General features: G+C 54.0%; 1 protein-coding gene across 18 annotated transcripts in view; it reads left to right on the top strand.

Annotated features, from left to right (window-relative positions):
• Positions 1 to 3,248: 3,248 nt before the first annotated feature.
• map2k5 (mitogen-activated protein kinase kinase 5) overlaps positions 3,249 to 15,984 on the top strand; it is a 426,928-nt gene continuing 414,192 nt past the window's right edge. For 6 of the 18 annotated variants that reach the window (XM_072470451.1, XM_072470452.1, XM_072470454.1 and 3 more), the window contains exon 1: positions 3,252 to 3,681. In XM_072470451.1, coding sequence (XP_072326552.1) covers positions 3,541 to 3,681 — 141 coding nt within the window. In that variant the 5' untranslated portion in view covers positions 3,252 to 3,540. Of the gene's footprint in view, positions 3,682 to 15,984 lie in introns of all 18 variants that reach the window. The other 12 variants (XR_011933854.1, XM_072470462.1, XM_072470464.1 and 9 more) reach the window with 4 other exon arrangements.

Genomic DNA, 15,984 nt, shown 5'->3' on the forward strand with positions numbered 1-15,984 from the left:
GACTCCCAAAGTTCACAGTCGAGACAGACCACAGGCCACTGGTCAATATCATTCAAAAAGACCTTAACGACATGACGCCGCGCCTGCAGCGCATTCTCCTTAAATGCAGGCGGTACGACTTCGAACTCGTCTACACCCCGGGTAAGGAGCTCATCGTCGCCGATGCACTCTCCCGATCTGTCACCACACCCTGCGACCCAGCGGGCTTCGTGTGCCAAATTGATGCTCAGGTGGCATTCGCCGCATCCAATCTGCCCGCCACGGACAAACTACTCACCCATATTCGTCGTGAGACGGCCAACGATCCCCTGCTCCAACATGTCATGCGCCACCTGACAGATGGGTGGCTCAAGGGCCAATGCCCTCAATTCTATAACATTAAAGATGACCTGGCGGTGGTAGATGGAATTCTACTGAAGCTGGACAGGATCGTCATTCCGCACAGCATGCGGAACCTCGTCCTTGAGCAGCTCCATGAGGGCCACCTGGGAGTGGAGAAATGCCGCCGACGGGCCCGTGAGGCAGTGTACTGGCCTGGAATCAATGAGGACATTGCCAACGCCGTTCTTAACTGCACAACATGCCAGCGTTTCGAGCCTGCTCAGCCAAGGGAGACCTTGCAACCCCATGAGTTGGTCACGTCCCCCTGGACCAAAGTGGGCATCGACCTGTTCCATGCACTTGGCCGGGACAACGTCCTCATAGCGGACTATTTCTCAAATTACCCGGAGGTAGTTAGGCTCCACAACCTCACCTCAACTGCGGTCATTCGGGCGTGCAAGGATACCTTCGCTCGCCATGGCATCCCGCTCACGGTCTTGTCCGACAATGGCCCGTGTTTTGCCAGTCTGGAGTGGTCCAATTTTGCCAAACGATACTTCACACATGTCACGTCCAGTCCCTATTACCCCCAATCCAATGGCAAAGCTGAAAAGGGGGTGCACATTGTCAAACGACTCCTGTGCAAGGCGGCCGATGCAGGATCCGATTTTTTCCTCGCCCTGCTTGCTTACAGGTCAGCTCCATTGTCCACCAGCCTGTCACCGGCTCAATTGTTGATGAATCGCACGCTGCGGACGACGGTGCCGGCCATTCATGTCCCGGACTTGGGCAACCTTCCGGTCCTTCATCGAATGCAGTTGTCTCGGGCCCAACACAAATCAGCGTATGACGCCTGCGCCACGGATGCCCCTGCTCTGGTTCCTGATGACGAGGTCCGTGTCCAACTTCCCGATGGTGGTTGGTCCGCCACCGCTGTGGTGCTCAGACAAGTGGCCCCCAGGTCATTTTTGGTTAGTCTACAAGATGGCTCTCTTCTTCGGCGAAATAGGCGGGCACTACGACTCCTTCCTCGCTCGCCACCAGATCATCATGTCCTGCCCCGCCGTCACGATGAACCTGTCACGGACTTTGCAGATCTCCCTTTCGCTCTGCCACCCTCGGAGTCTGACACAGTCTCGCCCATTCCAGAACAGGTGGCCCCTGACCCACCCTTGAGGCGGTCAACCAGAATTCGTTGCCCACCTCAGAGACTGAATTTATGAACTGCCTGAATTCATGGACTCTTTGAACTCATGAAATAATTGTTTCGTTACACTGTTTGATTAACTCACTGGTTTGTACATACTGTTGTTCTAGTTGTATTTTGTGTTACATACTGTCCATCTGCACTAAACACCTTCCAATGTAAATATATTAGAGTTTCTGTATATAGTCCTGTAAATATGCTCTCATGTGCCACACATAGTTAGGAACATTCGAATACTACATTGTTTATTGCCACGAACACACATTTTTTTTAGAAAAGGGGGGGATGTCATAATATACACATCAGTATATGATGGTGCAGAGACACACACTGACTGACACACTGCAAGACCAATCAACACAACACAGCAGCCAATCACCAGTTAGGGCATGGTCATTATAAAAACATGTGGCACTAGTATTCCCGCTCATTCGGGATGCAGTCTCTGAGACAGACAGAGCCCGCAGTCAGTAGCGCAAACATCCACCATGTGCTAGCAGTATAGGGCTGGTCAGGTTAGGCATAGGTCTTCAGTCAATCTAACATAATATCGACCCACAGTGCAAGTATGTTTATCAGCTCTGTTATAACCTGCCTACTTACCATTGGCTGGGGACTAATGACTATCCCACAATCCTGTGGGAGTATGAGCTTCCCAAATGAGGGCGGCAGAGAAACCGCTAGTAAACTCCTAGTATAAATAAAGCTGGCCAGTTCAGGAACCAGCAGGAAGGAGTATGTAGCAAGGGAAGTTACTGCTACTGTTATGTATATATGTTATAGTAAATAAATGTTATTACTTTGTATCCTTAAAACTCGTGCTGGATTCTTCGTGGCCCTTACAAAAAGCTCTTAGTTAAATAAAATAGAGTTGTACTATTACAAGTGTTGGTAGCCTGTCTATCTTACTGCCAAGGTAAACGCAGTCTCCACAGATCCAGTGTACCCAACACATCAAAGACCTCTGTTGAATAACATCTGAAAGGCAGGCTTTTATGCTCATCGTAACCAAAATCAATAAATAGTTGTAGGTCAGGTGAACTCCATGATATAATTTGGAGTTTTCTAAACCCTGGCCCATAAAATAATAATAAAGAGGCTGGTTTGGCACAGGGCTAAATAGCTGGCTTTGAAAGCAGACCAAGGCAGGCCAGCAGCACGGTTCAATTCCCATACCAGCCTCCCCGAACAGGCGCCGGAATGTGGCGACTAGGGGCTTTTCACAATAACTTCATTTGAAGCCTACTTGTGACAATAAGCGATTTTCATTTAATTTAATTTCAATTGCTTATTGTCACAAGTAGGCTTCAAATGAAGTTACTGTGAAAAGCCCCAAGTCGCCACATTCCGGTTCGGGGAGGCCGGTACGGGAATTGAACCCAGGCTGCTGGCATTGTTCTGCATTGCAAGCCAGCTATTTAGCCCACTGTGCAAACCAGCCCCATAATAAAGGTTAATATAATTAATAAAGGAAATTAGGGTAAGGGGGAATGCACAGCATATTGTTACGCCATGCAGCTATGAATTTACTGCAGGATTGGTAGGGTTAGTGAGTTCAGTGTGCAGGAGGTAAATGATGAACTGCTGCAGACTCCCGGGCAGCCCTGGAGGAGTTGGCACGCTGGCTCCTCCCCCGGTGCAGAGGGTAAAGATGTCCGCCGCCGCTTCCGGGAAACCGTCCCCATCAGGTATCCGGGCGATCCCCAGTCCCCATCATTTCCGTTCCGCTTTAATAACAACAAGACGCTTCCTTCATTTAGAAGCGGCGGCCTCCCGCTAGGGCGAGGGGATAATAAACACGAGTGAGGGACCGGGGCCCGGGAGGAACCCGGGCTGGGGGGGTTTATCCGGGCAGCCGGCGCGCGCAGGCAGGGCAGCTGTCGCGTTTGGCGGCGCGCGGAGCAGCGGCGGCGCGAGGCCTGGCCGGCGGTTGGCGGCGGGAGCTTGGCCCCGCTCGGGGCGGCAGGGCCGGCGGGAGGGCGCCGGGCGAACCATGCGGCCCCCCGCCTGCCATGCTGGTGCCCCGTGACATGGAGCCCAAGGCCCCGCCGCCGCAGTCCCAGCAGCTGGTGATCCGCATCAAGGTCCCGGACGGCGGCGACGTTGACTGGAGCATCCCGCTCGGCTCCCAACTGCTCTTCAGGGATGTGCTGGTGAGTGGGGAGGGAGGGAGGCTGCTGGTTTCCTGAGGGGGGGGGGCAGGCTGCTGGTTTCCTGAGGGGGGGGGCAGGCTGCTGGTTTCCTGGGGGGGGGGCAGGCTGCTGGTTTCCTGAGGGGGGGGGCAGGCTGCTGGTTTCCTGAGGGGGGCAGGCTGCTGGTTTCCTGAGGGGGGCAGGCTGCTGGTTTCCTGAGGGGGGCAGGCTGCTGGTTTCCTGAGGGGGGAGGGCAGGCTGCTGGTTTCCTGAGGGGGGGGCAGGCTGCTGGTTTCCTGAGGGAGGGAGGAGGATGCTGATTTCTTGAGGCGGGCACGTTGCTGGATTCCTGGGGGGGGGGGCAGGCTGCTGGTTTCCTGAGGGGGGGGGCAGGCTGCTGGTTTCCTGAGGGGGGGGGCAGGCTGCTGGATTCCTGAGGGGGGGCAGGCTGCTGGTTTCCTGAGGGGGGGCAGGCTGCTGGTTTCCTGAGGGGGGGAGGAGGATGCTGATTTCTTGAGGCGGGCACGTTGCTGGATTCCTGAGGGGGGGCAGGCTGCTGGTTTCCTGAGGGGGGGGGCAGGCTGCTGGTTTCCTGGGGGGGGGGCAGGCTGCTGGTTTCCTGAGGGGGGGGGGCAGGCTGCTGGTTTCCTGAGGGGGGGGGCAGGCTGCTGGTTTCCTGAGGGGGGGGGGCAGGCTGCTGGTTTCCTGAGGGGGGGGCAGGCTGCTGGTTTCCTGAGGGGGGGGGCAGGCTGCTGGATTCCTGAGGGGGGGGCAGACTGCTGGTTTCCTGAGGGGGGGGGGGCAGGCTGCTGGTTTCCTGAGGGGGGGCAGGCTGCTGGTTTCCTTAGGGGGCTCAGGCTGCTGGGTTTCTGAGGGTGGGATGGCTGCTGGTTTTCTGAGGGTGGGCAGGCTGCTGGTTTTCTGATGGTGGGCAGGCTGCTGGTTTTCTGAGGGAGGGCAGTCTGCTGGTTTCCTGGGGGGGGCAGGCTGCTGGTTTTCTGAGGGGGGGGAGTCTGCTGGTTTCCTGAGGGGGGCAGGCTGCTGGTTTCCTGAGGGGCAGGCTGCTGGTTTCCTGAGCGAGGGGGCAGTCTGCTGGTTTCCTGAGGGGAGAAGCCTGCTGGATTCCGATGGGGGGGCAGGCTGCTGGTTTGCTGAGGGGGGGGGGGAGTCTGCTGGTTTCCTGAGGGGGGGGCAGGCTGCTGGTTTCCTGAGGGGGGGCAGGCTGCTGGCATCCTGAGGGTGGGCAGGCTGCTGGTTTCCTGAGGGAGGTGGCAGTCTGCTGGTTTCCTGAGGGGGGAAGCCTGCTAGATTCCTGAGGGAGGGCAGGCTGCTGGTTTTCTGAGGGTGGGCAGCCTGTTGGTTTTCTGAGGGTGGGCCGCCTGCTAGTTTTCTGAGGGTGGGCTGTCTGCTGGTTTCCTGAGGGGGCAGGCTGCTGGTTTCCTGAGGGGGGCAGGCTGCTGGTTTTCTGAGGGTGGGCAGCCTGCTGGTTTTCTGAGGGTGGGCTGTCTGCTGGTTTCCTGAGGGGGGCAGGCTGCTGGTTTTCTGAGGGTGGGCAGCCTGCTGGTTTTCTGAGGGTGGGCAGCCTGCTGGTTTTCTGAGGGTGGGCAGCCTGCTGGTTTTCTGAGGGTGGGCAGCCTGCTGGTTTTCTGAGGGTGGGCAGCCTGCTGGTTTTCTGAGGGTGGGCAGCCTGCTGGTTTTCTGAGGGTGGGCAGCCTGTTGGTTTTCTGAGGGTGGGCCGCCTGCTAGTTTTCTGAGGGTGGGGAGAGGAGGATGCTGATTTATTGAGGCTGGCACGTTGCTGGATTCCCGAGGGAGGGCAGGCTGCTGGTTTCCTGAGGGGGGGCAGGCTGCTGGTTTCCTGAGGGGGGGCAGGCTGCTGGTTTCCTGAGGGGGGGCAGGCTGCTGGTTTCCTGAGGGGGGGCAGGCTGCTGGTTTCCTGAGGGGGGGCAGGCTGCTGGTTTCCTGAGGGGGGCAGGCTGCTGGTTTCCTGAGGGGGGCAGACGGCTAGTTTCCTGAGGGGGGGAGAGTCTGCTGGTTTCCTGAGGGGGGGAGAGGAGGATGCTGATTTCTTGAGGCGGGCACGTTGCTGGATTCCTGAGGGAGGGCAGGCTGCTGGTTTCCTGAAGGGGGGCAGGCTGCTGGTTTCCTGAGGGGGGGCAGGCTGCTGGTTTCCTGAGGGGGGCAGGCTGCTGGTTTCCTGAGGGGGGGCAGGCTGCTGGTTTCCTGAGGGGGGGCAGGCTGCTGGTTTCCTGAGGGGGGCAGGCTGCTGGTTTCCTGAGGGGGGCAGACGGCTAGTTTCCTGAGGGGGGGGGAGAGTCTGCTGGTTTCCTGAGGGGGGGAGAGGAGGATGCTGATTTCTTGAGGCGGGCACGTTGCTGGATTCCTGAGGGAGGGCAGGCTGCTGGTTTCCTGAAGGGGGGCAGGCTGCTGGTTTCCTGAGGGGGGGCAGGCTGCTGGTTTCCTGAGGGGGGCAGGCTGCTGGTTTCCTGAGGGGGGGAAGCCTGCTGGATTGATGAGGGTGGGCAGCCTGCTGGTTTTCTGAGGGTGGGCAGGCTGCTGGTTTTCTGAGGGTGGGCAGGCTGCTGGTTTTCTAAGGGTGGGCAGGCTGCTGGTTTTCTGAGGGTGGGCAGGCTGCTGGTTTTCTGAGGGTGGGCAGGCTGCTGGTTTTCTGAGGGTGGGCAGGCTGCTGGTTTTCTGAGGGTGGGCAGGCTGCTGGTTTTCTGAGGGGGCAGGCTGCTGGTTTTCTGAGGGGGCAGGCTGCTGGTTTTCTGAGGTGGCAGGCTGCTGGTTTCCTGAGGAGGCGGGGCAGCTAGTTTCCTTGGGTGCTGCTGGTTTCCTTGGGGGGGGGGGCAGGGCTGCTGGTTTCCTTGGGGATTGCTGGTTTCCTTGGGGGTTGCTGGTTTCCTGGGGGGGCAGTGCTGCTGGTTTCATGGGTAGTGGGGCAGCTGGTTTTCTGGATGGACGGGACTGCTGGTTTCCTTGGGTCGGGGGGGTTTCTGGTTTTCTCCTGGGATGGTGTGGGTGCTGCTGGTTTCCTCCTGGGGAGTGGAGCAGGTGGCTGCTGGTTTCCTGGGCAGGAGGGATGTGTGGGGGCTCCTGGTGTCCTGGTCGGAGCTGGTATTGGTTTCCTGGGTGAGCACTCGATGGGCTATTGCATTGCATTGCATTTGTTTATTGTCACGTGTACCGAGGTACAGTGAAAAGTATTTTTCTGCGAGCTGCTCAACAGATCATTAAGTACATGGAATGGAAAGGAAATAAAAGAAAATACATAATAGGGCAACACAATACACAATGTAACTCGTAAGCACCGGCATCGGATGAAGCATACAGGGGTGTAGTGTTAATGAGGTCAGTCCATAAGAGGGTCGTTTAGGAGTCTGGTAACAGTGGGGAAGAAGCATTTTTTGAGTCTGTTTGTGCGTGTTCTCAGACTTCTGTATCTCCTGCCCAATGGAAGAAGTTGGAAGAGTGAGTAAGCCGGGTGGGAGGGGTCTTTCATTATGCTGCCCGCTTTCCCCAGGCAGCAGGAGGTGTAGATGGCATCAATGGATGGGAGGCAGGTTTGTGTGATGGACTGGGCTGTGTTCACGACTCTCTGAAGTTTCTTGCGGTCCTGGGCCGAGCAGTTGCCATACCATGCTGTGATGCAGCCAGATAGGATCCTTTCTGTGGTGCATCTGTAAAAGTTGGTAAGAGTTAATGTGGACATGCTGAATTTCTTTAGTTTCCTGAGGAAGTATAGGAGCTGTTGTGCTTTCTTGGTGGTAGTGTCGACATGGATGGACCAGGACAGATTTGTGTACCCCTAGGAATTTGAAACTGCTAACCATCTCCACCTCGGCCCTGTTGATGCTGACAGAGTTGTGTACAGTACTTTGCTTCCTGAAGTCAATGACCAGCTCTTTAGTTTTGCTGGCATTGAGGGAGAGATTGTTGTCGCTGCACCACTCCACTAGGTTCTCTATCTCCCTCCTGTATTCTGACTCCTCGTTATTCGAGATCCGTCCCACTATGGTTGTATCATCAGCAAACCTGTGGATGGAGTTGGAACCAAATTTTGCCATGCAGCTGTGTGTGTACAGGGAGTAGAGTAGGGGGCCAAGTGCGTAGCCTTGCGGGGCCCTGGTATTGAGGACTATTGTGGAGGAGGTGTTGTTGTTTATTCTCACTGATTGTGGTCTGTGGGTCAGAAAGTCGAGGATCCAGTTGCAGAGTGAGGAGCCAAGTCCTAGGTTTTGGAGCTTTGGTATGAGCTTGGCTGGGATTATGGTGTTGAAGGCGGAGCTGTAGTCACTTATTGGAGTCTGATGTAGGAGTCCTTGATGTCGAGATGTTCTAGGGATGAGTGTAGGGCCAGGGAAATGGCATCTGCTGTGGACCGGTTGCGGCAGTATGTGAATTGCAGTTTGGTTTGGCGGTATGCGAATTGGTTTCCTGGGTGAGCACCCGGCGGGCTGCTGGTTTCCTAGGTGAGCACCCGGCGGGCTGCTGGTTTCCTAGGTGAGCACCCAGCGGGCTGCTGGTTTCCTCGGTGAGCACCCGGCGTGCTGCTGGTTTCCTCGGTGAGCACCCGGCGGGTTGCTGGTTTCCTCGGTGAGCACCCGGCGGGCTGCTGGTTTCCTAGATGAGCACCCGGCGGGCTGCTGGTTTCCTAGGTGAGCACCCGGCGGGCTGCTGGTTTCCTAGGTGAGCAGGCTTCCTGGGTAAGCACCCTATGGGCTGCTGGTTTCATGGATGAGCAACCGAAGGGCTGCTGGTTTCCTGTGTGAGCACTTGGCAGGCTACCGAAGGGTTTCCTGAGTGAAGGGCTGCTGGTTTCCTGGGTGAGGACCTGAGGGGCTGCTGTGTTCGAGGGTGATATGGGTTTGCCATACCAAGTAACACCCCTCTTTTTAGGATTATTCCTCCTTGGCTGTTCTGACAATTTTGGTCAGACGACAAAAAACAAATATATAGTACATTTAGTGTTGTTAATCATCGCAATACTCTTTACAAGCCATGTATTGAAGTATTAGCACAGGCGATCAAGCTTTTAATTCATTTGTGGGATGTGGGCATCGTTGGCTGCACCTGCATTCATTGTCCATCCCTAATTGCTTTTGAGAAGGTGGTGGTGGTGGGCTGCCTTCTTGAACCGCTGCAGTCCATGGGATGTAGGTACACCTACTGTGCTGTTAGGAGCTCCAAGACCCAGCGACAGTGAAGTAACCATGATATAATTCCCGAGGAGGTGGCGGCGTAGTGGTATTGTCACCGGACTAGTAATCCAGAAACCCAGAGTACTCTGGAGTCCCTGGTTCAAATCCTGCCACTGCGATAGTGAAATTTGAATTCAATAAAAATCTGGAATTAAAAGTCTAGTGAAGACCATGAAACCATTGTCGACTGTTGTAAAAACCCATCCGGTACATTAATGTCGTTTCGGGAAGGAAATCTGACATCCTTGCCTCGTCTGGCTTATGTGTGACTCCAGACCCACAGCAATTTGGTTGAACATAGAACATTACAGCGCAGTACAGGCCCTTCGGCCCTCGATGTTGCGCCGACCTGTGAAACCACACTAAAGCCCATCTACACTGTTCCCTTATCGTCCATATGTATAGAACATAGAACATTACAGGGGCATGACTCTTAACCACTCTCTCAGATGGCCTAGCAAGCCACTCAGTCCAAGGGCAATTTGATATGCCAATAAATGCTGACCTACCTAGCGATGCCCACATTCCCTGAATGAATAGAAAAATCAGGAAAGTTACTTGCTGCAGGATTCTGAGCCTTTAACCTACTCTTGTAGACACAGGGTGCGATCTAACTGAAGGAATCCCGTGTTGAGTGCGTTTATCTGGGTGTTTCCCAGCGCTTACAGTGCTCAGAAAGGCCACGCTATCGAACGGAGTGGTGACACGGTGGTTAGCACTGTTGCCTCAGAGTGCCAGGGACCCGGGTTCCATTCCCACCTTGGGTCACTGTCTGTGTGGAATTTGCAATTTCTCCCCGCGTCTGCATGGGTTTCCTCCGGGTGCTCAAGGTTTCCTTCCACAGTCCAAAGATGTGAAGGTTAGTTGGATTGGTCATATTAAATTATCTTTTAATGTCCAAAGGTTAGGTGAGGTTACGGGGATAGGGTGTCTTTCAGAGACTCTCTTTCGGGTCTCTTTCAGAGAGTCCGCGCAGACTTGATTCACTGGATGACCTCCTTCTGCACTGTAGGAATTCTATGGACATTCTAAATTCTCCCTCTGTGTACCTGAACAGGCGCCGGAATGTGGCAACAAAGGGATTTTCCCAGTAACTTCATTGCAGTGTTAATGTAAGCCTACTTGTGACAATGATAACAATTATTATTGTAACTGCAGTTGCGGCCCCTCCTGTCTCTGTGGCCTGGGAGTTATTAGAACGAGATGCTGCCTTTGAAAGCAGATCAAGGCAGGCCAGCAGCACGGTTCAATTCCCGTACCAGCCTCCCCGAACAGGCGTCGGAATGTGGTGACTAGGGGCTTTTCACAGTAACTTCATTTGAAGGCTACTTGTGACAATAAGCGATTTTCATTTCATTTCATTTCAATTCATTTCAGTGCTGGAGATGGGGAGTTGGTTTCGCTTTCTCTCCCCCCTCTGCTAATCTCCATGTCGGTGCGACCTTCTGGTGGTTGGCTCACCAAGCGGCTTTTTTTTTGTTTGTCTGGCAACTGTGTGCTTGTCTGCAGCGGCCCTCTCGCTTCTTTGGCCTGGTCCCCAGGCAAATTACCAGTGCTGGAGAAGGGTTGGGGTGTCCTCTCTCCTTCCTCCACTGTGCCCCATACTGGCGTGACCTTTCCCAGTGGTCTGTGCTGCTCGTTCTCACGCACATGTACTCTAACAGGCATGCACGCATATACTCTTTATGCATGCACACTCTTATCGATATGCGTGCACTGATGTTCACACACATACTTTCCAGTACACTCATTGGGCACATTTCCACTGATGTAGGTCTGCTGCGGGGTGGGGGGCTTGCTTTGATTTTTGTCTGGTGACTTTGTTGTCTTCCTGCCTGTTTTGTGTTCTCCTTCGATGGTTGTTCTGTATTTGGTTGGGTTTAGAATGTGCCGGACCTCTTATGGACTGAACTGCGCCCCTCTTGGGTGGAGTGAAGTGTTTTTCTCTCTCTCCTCCACCGCGCTTCATGTTGGAGTGGCCTTTTCCGGTGGGCTATACTGGTGAGTCTTTCCACTCGTGTAGGTTGGGGGGGGTGGCAGGCGGTGGTGTGTGTGTTCTGGGTGCCAAGTGATTGGTGTCCTCATTGTAATGCCTTTTGTATTTTGATACTGTCAATAAACTGAACAATTTGCAGTTTGTGTTTGCTGCTTGCTCCTACTGATGCCTGCAAATTCCTGGAGGTTGCTGTTGCTGTTTCCTTCCATTTCTGTCGTCGGAGGGAAAGGACAAGTTTTTCTAGGATACCTGGATCCTAGAACACTGGGCTTAGGGGGATGTATGGGTCCAGACGGCAATCTGGTTTGAAGCAGTATGACACTGCGGGACCTGGTGCACGACATTGTTCCAAATGGGCCAGCTGATGACGCCGTAGAAGAAATGCTTTCACAAATTGCTGATGCTTTTGTTGCTAGTGTGACGAGTGCTGTGTGTGGCTAACACATCATCGCGGTTAAACGTGCTCGAAGTCAGGGATGTTCAACTGCCCCTTGAGCGCCAGTGGAATATGTGGATGCCAGGGTTTGGTTCCGATGAGATTGGGCCGTGTGGGAGGGACTGCGCAATTGAGGCTCGTGGAAGGGGAGTGGCACTAATGCGTGGAACGAGTGGCGCTTTGATGGACAGATCATTTCTACGGCAAATTCTGGACATGATAACACTCTCAGGTTTATCCTCCGTTTCTGTTGAGGAACCTGCGAGAGGTGAAACCGGGTATTTGTTTTTTTTGTGACGATGAGCTTATGTGGCTTTGTGTTGGTACCAATATGGAGCAATGACATTTCCTTGTTGTTTAATGGTTAGTGTGATATGTGAAGTGTTACGTTGTTGATTTCCAAATTTTTGTTACTGTTGACCAGTTAATAAACAAATACTTCAAGTGCATTCCGATGGATACACGTGTCGTGTCTCAGACATTTCAATCAGCTTTGAAACCTGAACAGTTTGCCTGACCTCCAGAAGTACCAGCAACATAAAGGGGTAGTGTGTAGATCAGGGCAGGGCACCTGAGCACGGTCTCCCTAACGTTCCTGACAGGGGTCTGGGATCTAGGGGCTCCTATTGTAGCCGGGAGTGAGTGTGCAGAGCAAGGTTTTCCAGCACAACTTGTTCGGTGGATGGCACTCTGAGAGAAGGCGGGACACGTAAGGGTGGGGGAGACTTGCGGAATTTGTGGGTCTCAGGGTGGAAGTCACAACTGATTGTTGGACTCTCTTCTTCTCTAATTCCTTACAGAGACCAGAATCGCTGAAACTTTGTGCCACCGGCTCGTTCCAGGGCTCAAGCTGGGACTCGCATGGCGTTTCCCAAGCTATAGCCCACAAGTGCATCCGTGAGGTCACGGATGTCTTTTGTGCCCGGGCAGCTGACTGTGTCAACTTTGAGCTAGACCAAGCCCATCAAGATGCCTGGGCAGCAGGATTCTCCACCATTGCCGGGATGCCCCAGGTCCAGGTGGTGATTGTATGGGCCGTCTGGGAATGTCCTTCAATAACAGGAACGGGCTCCACTCGCTGAATGTTTAACTTGTGTGTGATGACCACCTTCAGATCAAGCATGTGTGTGCATGCTTCCCAGGGAGGGTGCATGGTAGCTACATCCTGGGACACTCGCAGATCCCTGGCGTCTTCAAATGACGAGTTGGCTCTTGGGGGATAAGGGGTACCCGCTGAAGACCTGGTTGATGATGTCAGTGAGAGGTTGGAGACCGAGGTGGAGACCTGCTCTAACGAGGCACATATTGCTGCTCGTGCTGTCATTGAGCGGTGCATTGGACTGCTAAAGATGCGGTTCCGATGCCTGGACCGCTCTGATGGTGCACTACAGTACACCCTCCAGAAGGTCTTCTGCTTTGTAATGGTCTGCTGTGCCCTCCACAACTTGGCACAGCAGTAGGGCGATTTGCTGGAGGAGGACTTGGGAGGGACATGCGGCATCGTCTGAGAAGGAGGAGGCAGAGCAGGAGGGAACGGTGGAAGGGCCCGGGGAGGAGTCGGAGGATGGATAGGTGGCGGCAAAGGTCCTGCATTCCCAGAGGACCAGGGAGGCCCTCATCTGTGCCCACTTTTAATAGGACGAGGCTTTGTCTGTCAGCTTCCCCCCCCCACCCCATCCCTGACTACCGTGTTCCACCCTCCCAGAGTCTGTGTAACATCACATCTGTGATGGGCCTGTGTCGGCACTGTCAGCGGGTCAATATACAAGGCAGGGGGGTGATGATAACTCGCTGTGAGAAAAGCTCTGGTGCTCCTCAGTTTATGCCAAAGCCTGACTCCTTGCTGTCCGCTCATCCTTTGAAAGGGTCTGCATCGCGGGCATATGGGGGAGGCATCGGGGAGGAACGGAGGGCAACAGGGTGAGGGTGCAGGCAAGCCTGCTGTGAAGATCAATGCGACAGAGGCTGCATATGTATCAGGTGTAATATGATTTGATGGTGCATGATTGACATTTCTATTCCCCCTAGCTACAGATAGTGCCCCCTGTGACCACTCCGTGATCCTCGATCTCTTGATCTTATGTGATCTACTGCTATGTCTAGCTGTGTCCCCAGGATGCACATCAGAGGTGGAGACAGCCTGCTCTTTTTTGTGCTCTGTGGCCTTTGATGCTCTTGACGGAGGTCTCTGGAGGACCTGGCTGACTTTGCAGTCACTGGCTTTGCTGTGCCACCCTGCTCTGCCCACTGCTCTTGAGATGTGCCAGTGTCGGAGGGAGTGGGGTTCAGGAAAACTGGAGCCCGCTGTCATCTACTTGGTGGCAGGCCCCAGTCTGGCCTCCAGTGCTTCCTCCTCCCTCTATAGGATGGAGAGGCAGCTGGAGTGAGCTCCAGAGGCCTCTGCTGTTATCCGGCTCTGCCGGTCCTGGTGCCTCCCCATTGTCCACCAATGGTGCTGATGGCCTTTGCGATGCTGCTCTGTGATTTGGTTACACACTGCATAGCCTTAGCAATGTCCACCTGCATCTGGGACATGTCCCTCATCGACTGGGACATGATGTTGAGACTTTCAGCCATGGTCATCACAGACTGAGCAAAGCCTTAGACACCAGCATTCAAGATGGTGAACTCATACTGCAGGCTTTCCACTGCAGTCGCCACCCGAGCAGTGTTGGCCTCAGTACCACATATTGCCTGTGCCCATAATCTTCGGGTCTCCTCTAATCAGCTGTGAGCCCACCGGAGTGTTGCTGACATCCTCTCCTGAGCTGTGACCTAGCATCTGCAGCAGCCCTGAGATAACTTGGTCCAGACTCTCCTAAGAGCTCTCCTCCGAGGCGGTCTGTTGGGTGGCAGAGGTAGGGATGGCTCTGGATGGCCTGGCCCCATCATGATGGAGATCCTGCAAGAGAATGGACATGTGGTCAGTGAGAGGGAGGGATCATTTTGTCTGACGAACTGACTTGAGACAGGTCATCTAGTGAAAGGGCAGTCGGATCCTGACCTCTGCGACACAGGCCTCGGTCAATCCCATGATTTCCAGGGCCCTTTCCTCTTGGGGGGTGAGGACTCTGATCCCTGGTACTCTACCGCCTATCTTGGCCCTTTCATGCCTATTATGGGCTGTCCAGCAGGGACTAAGAGGGGGCATTGTGAGCTACATGCTTGATTGATCGGGTGGCCTTTGACACGTGAAATGTATGGGCACTGCAGCTTGACATGAGTGGGTTGTGCTGTTGGGTGCGAGGAGGTGCTGAGGGACAAGCACATAGACCAGATGTGGGGAGTGTACGAGGTTTCATCCAGTGATTTGTGCGGGGGGGGGGTTGGGAATTTGAGGGGTGGCAGGTGGAACTGATTGCAGGAAAGAGGTGGTAACTTACCCTTGCAGCTCGGTGAAGGTAGTTGGTCTCCTGACATTGCACACTGGCCATGCTGCCCGTACAGCCACCGCTGCCTCCTAGGTGACATTAATGGCCCTGCTGTTGGCCCTCCAACCCCCTCGGGGGAACAGGATGTCCCGTTTCGCATCCTCTATGTTCAGAAGCCTGAACAGGTCGTATTCCCAAAGCATGGAGCAGGTTCGCATGCTACCATACTTGTGTGTTGACTGGGAGTGAGTGATGAGGGAGCACTTAAAAGCAACTCCTCTTGTTAGCGGCGAAATGCTGAGTTGTGAACATAGAACATAGAACATAGAAAATACAGCACAGAACAGGCCCTTCGGCCCACGATGTTGTGCCGAACCTTTGTCCTAGATTAATCATAGATTATCATTGAATTTACAGTGCAGAAGGAGGCCATTCGGCCCTTTGAGTCTGCACCGGCTCTTGGAAAGAGCACCCTACCCAAACTCAACACCTCCACCCAACACCCAAGGGCAATTTGGACATTAAGGGCAATTTATCATTGGCCAATTCACCTAACCCGCACATCTTTGGACTGTGGGAGGAAACCGGAGCACCCGGAGGAAACCCACGCAGACACGGGGAGGACGTGCAGACTCCGCACAGACAGTGACACAAGCCGGAATCGAACCTGGGACCCTGGAGCTGTGAAGCAATTGTGCTATCCACAATGCTACCGTGCTGCCCTTGAGAACAAATAACTCTACACTATATCATTTTACCGTAATCCATGTACCTATCCAATAGCTGCTTGAAGGTCCCTAATGTTTCCGACTCAACTACTTCCACAGGCAGTGCATTCCATGCCCCCACTACTCTCTGGGTAAAGAACCTACCTCTGATATCCCTCCTATATCTTCCACCTTTCACCTTAAATTTATGTCCCCTTGTAATGGTTTGTTCCACCCGGGGAAAAAGTCTCTGACTGTCTACTCTATCTATTCCCCTGATCATCTTATAAACCTCTATCAAGTCGCCCCTCATCCTTCTCCGTTCTAATGAGAAAAGGCCTAGCACCCTCAACCTTTCCTCGTAAGACCTACTCTCCATTCCAGGCAACATCCTGGTAAATCTTCTTTGCACCTTTTCCAAAGCTTCCACATCCTTCCTAAAATGAGGCGACCAGAACTGTACACAGTACTCCAAATGTGGCCTTACCAAAGTTTTGTACAGCTGCATCATCACCTCGCGGCTCTTAAATTCAATCCCTCTGTTAATGAACGCGAGCACACCATAGGCCTTCTTCACAGCTCTATCCACTTGAGTGGCAACTTTCAAAGATGT

Source organism: Scyliorhinus torazame, chromosome 12 (assembly GCF_047496885.1).
Source record: "Scyliorhinus torazame isolate Kashiwa2021f chromosome 12, sScyTor2.1, whole genome shotgun sequence".
Lineage (NCBI taxonomy): Eukaryota > Metazoa > Chordata > Chondrichthyes > Carcharhiniformes > Scyliorhinidae > Scyliorhinus > Scyliorhinus torazame.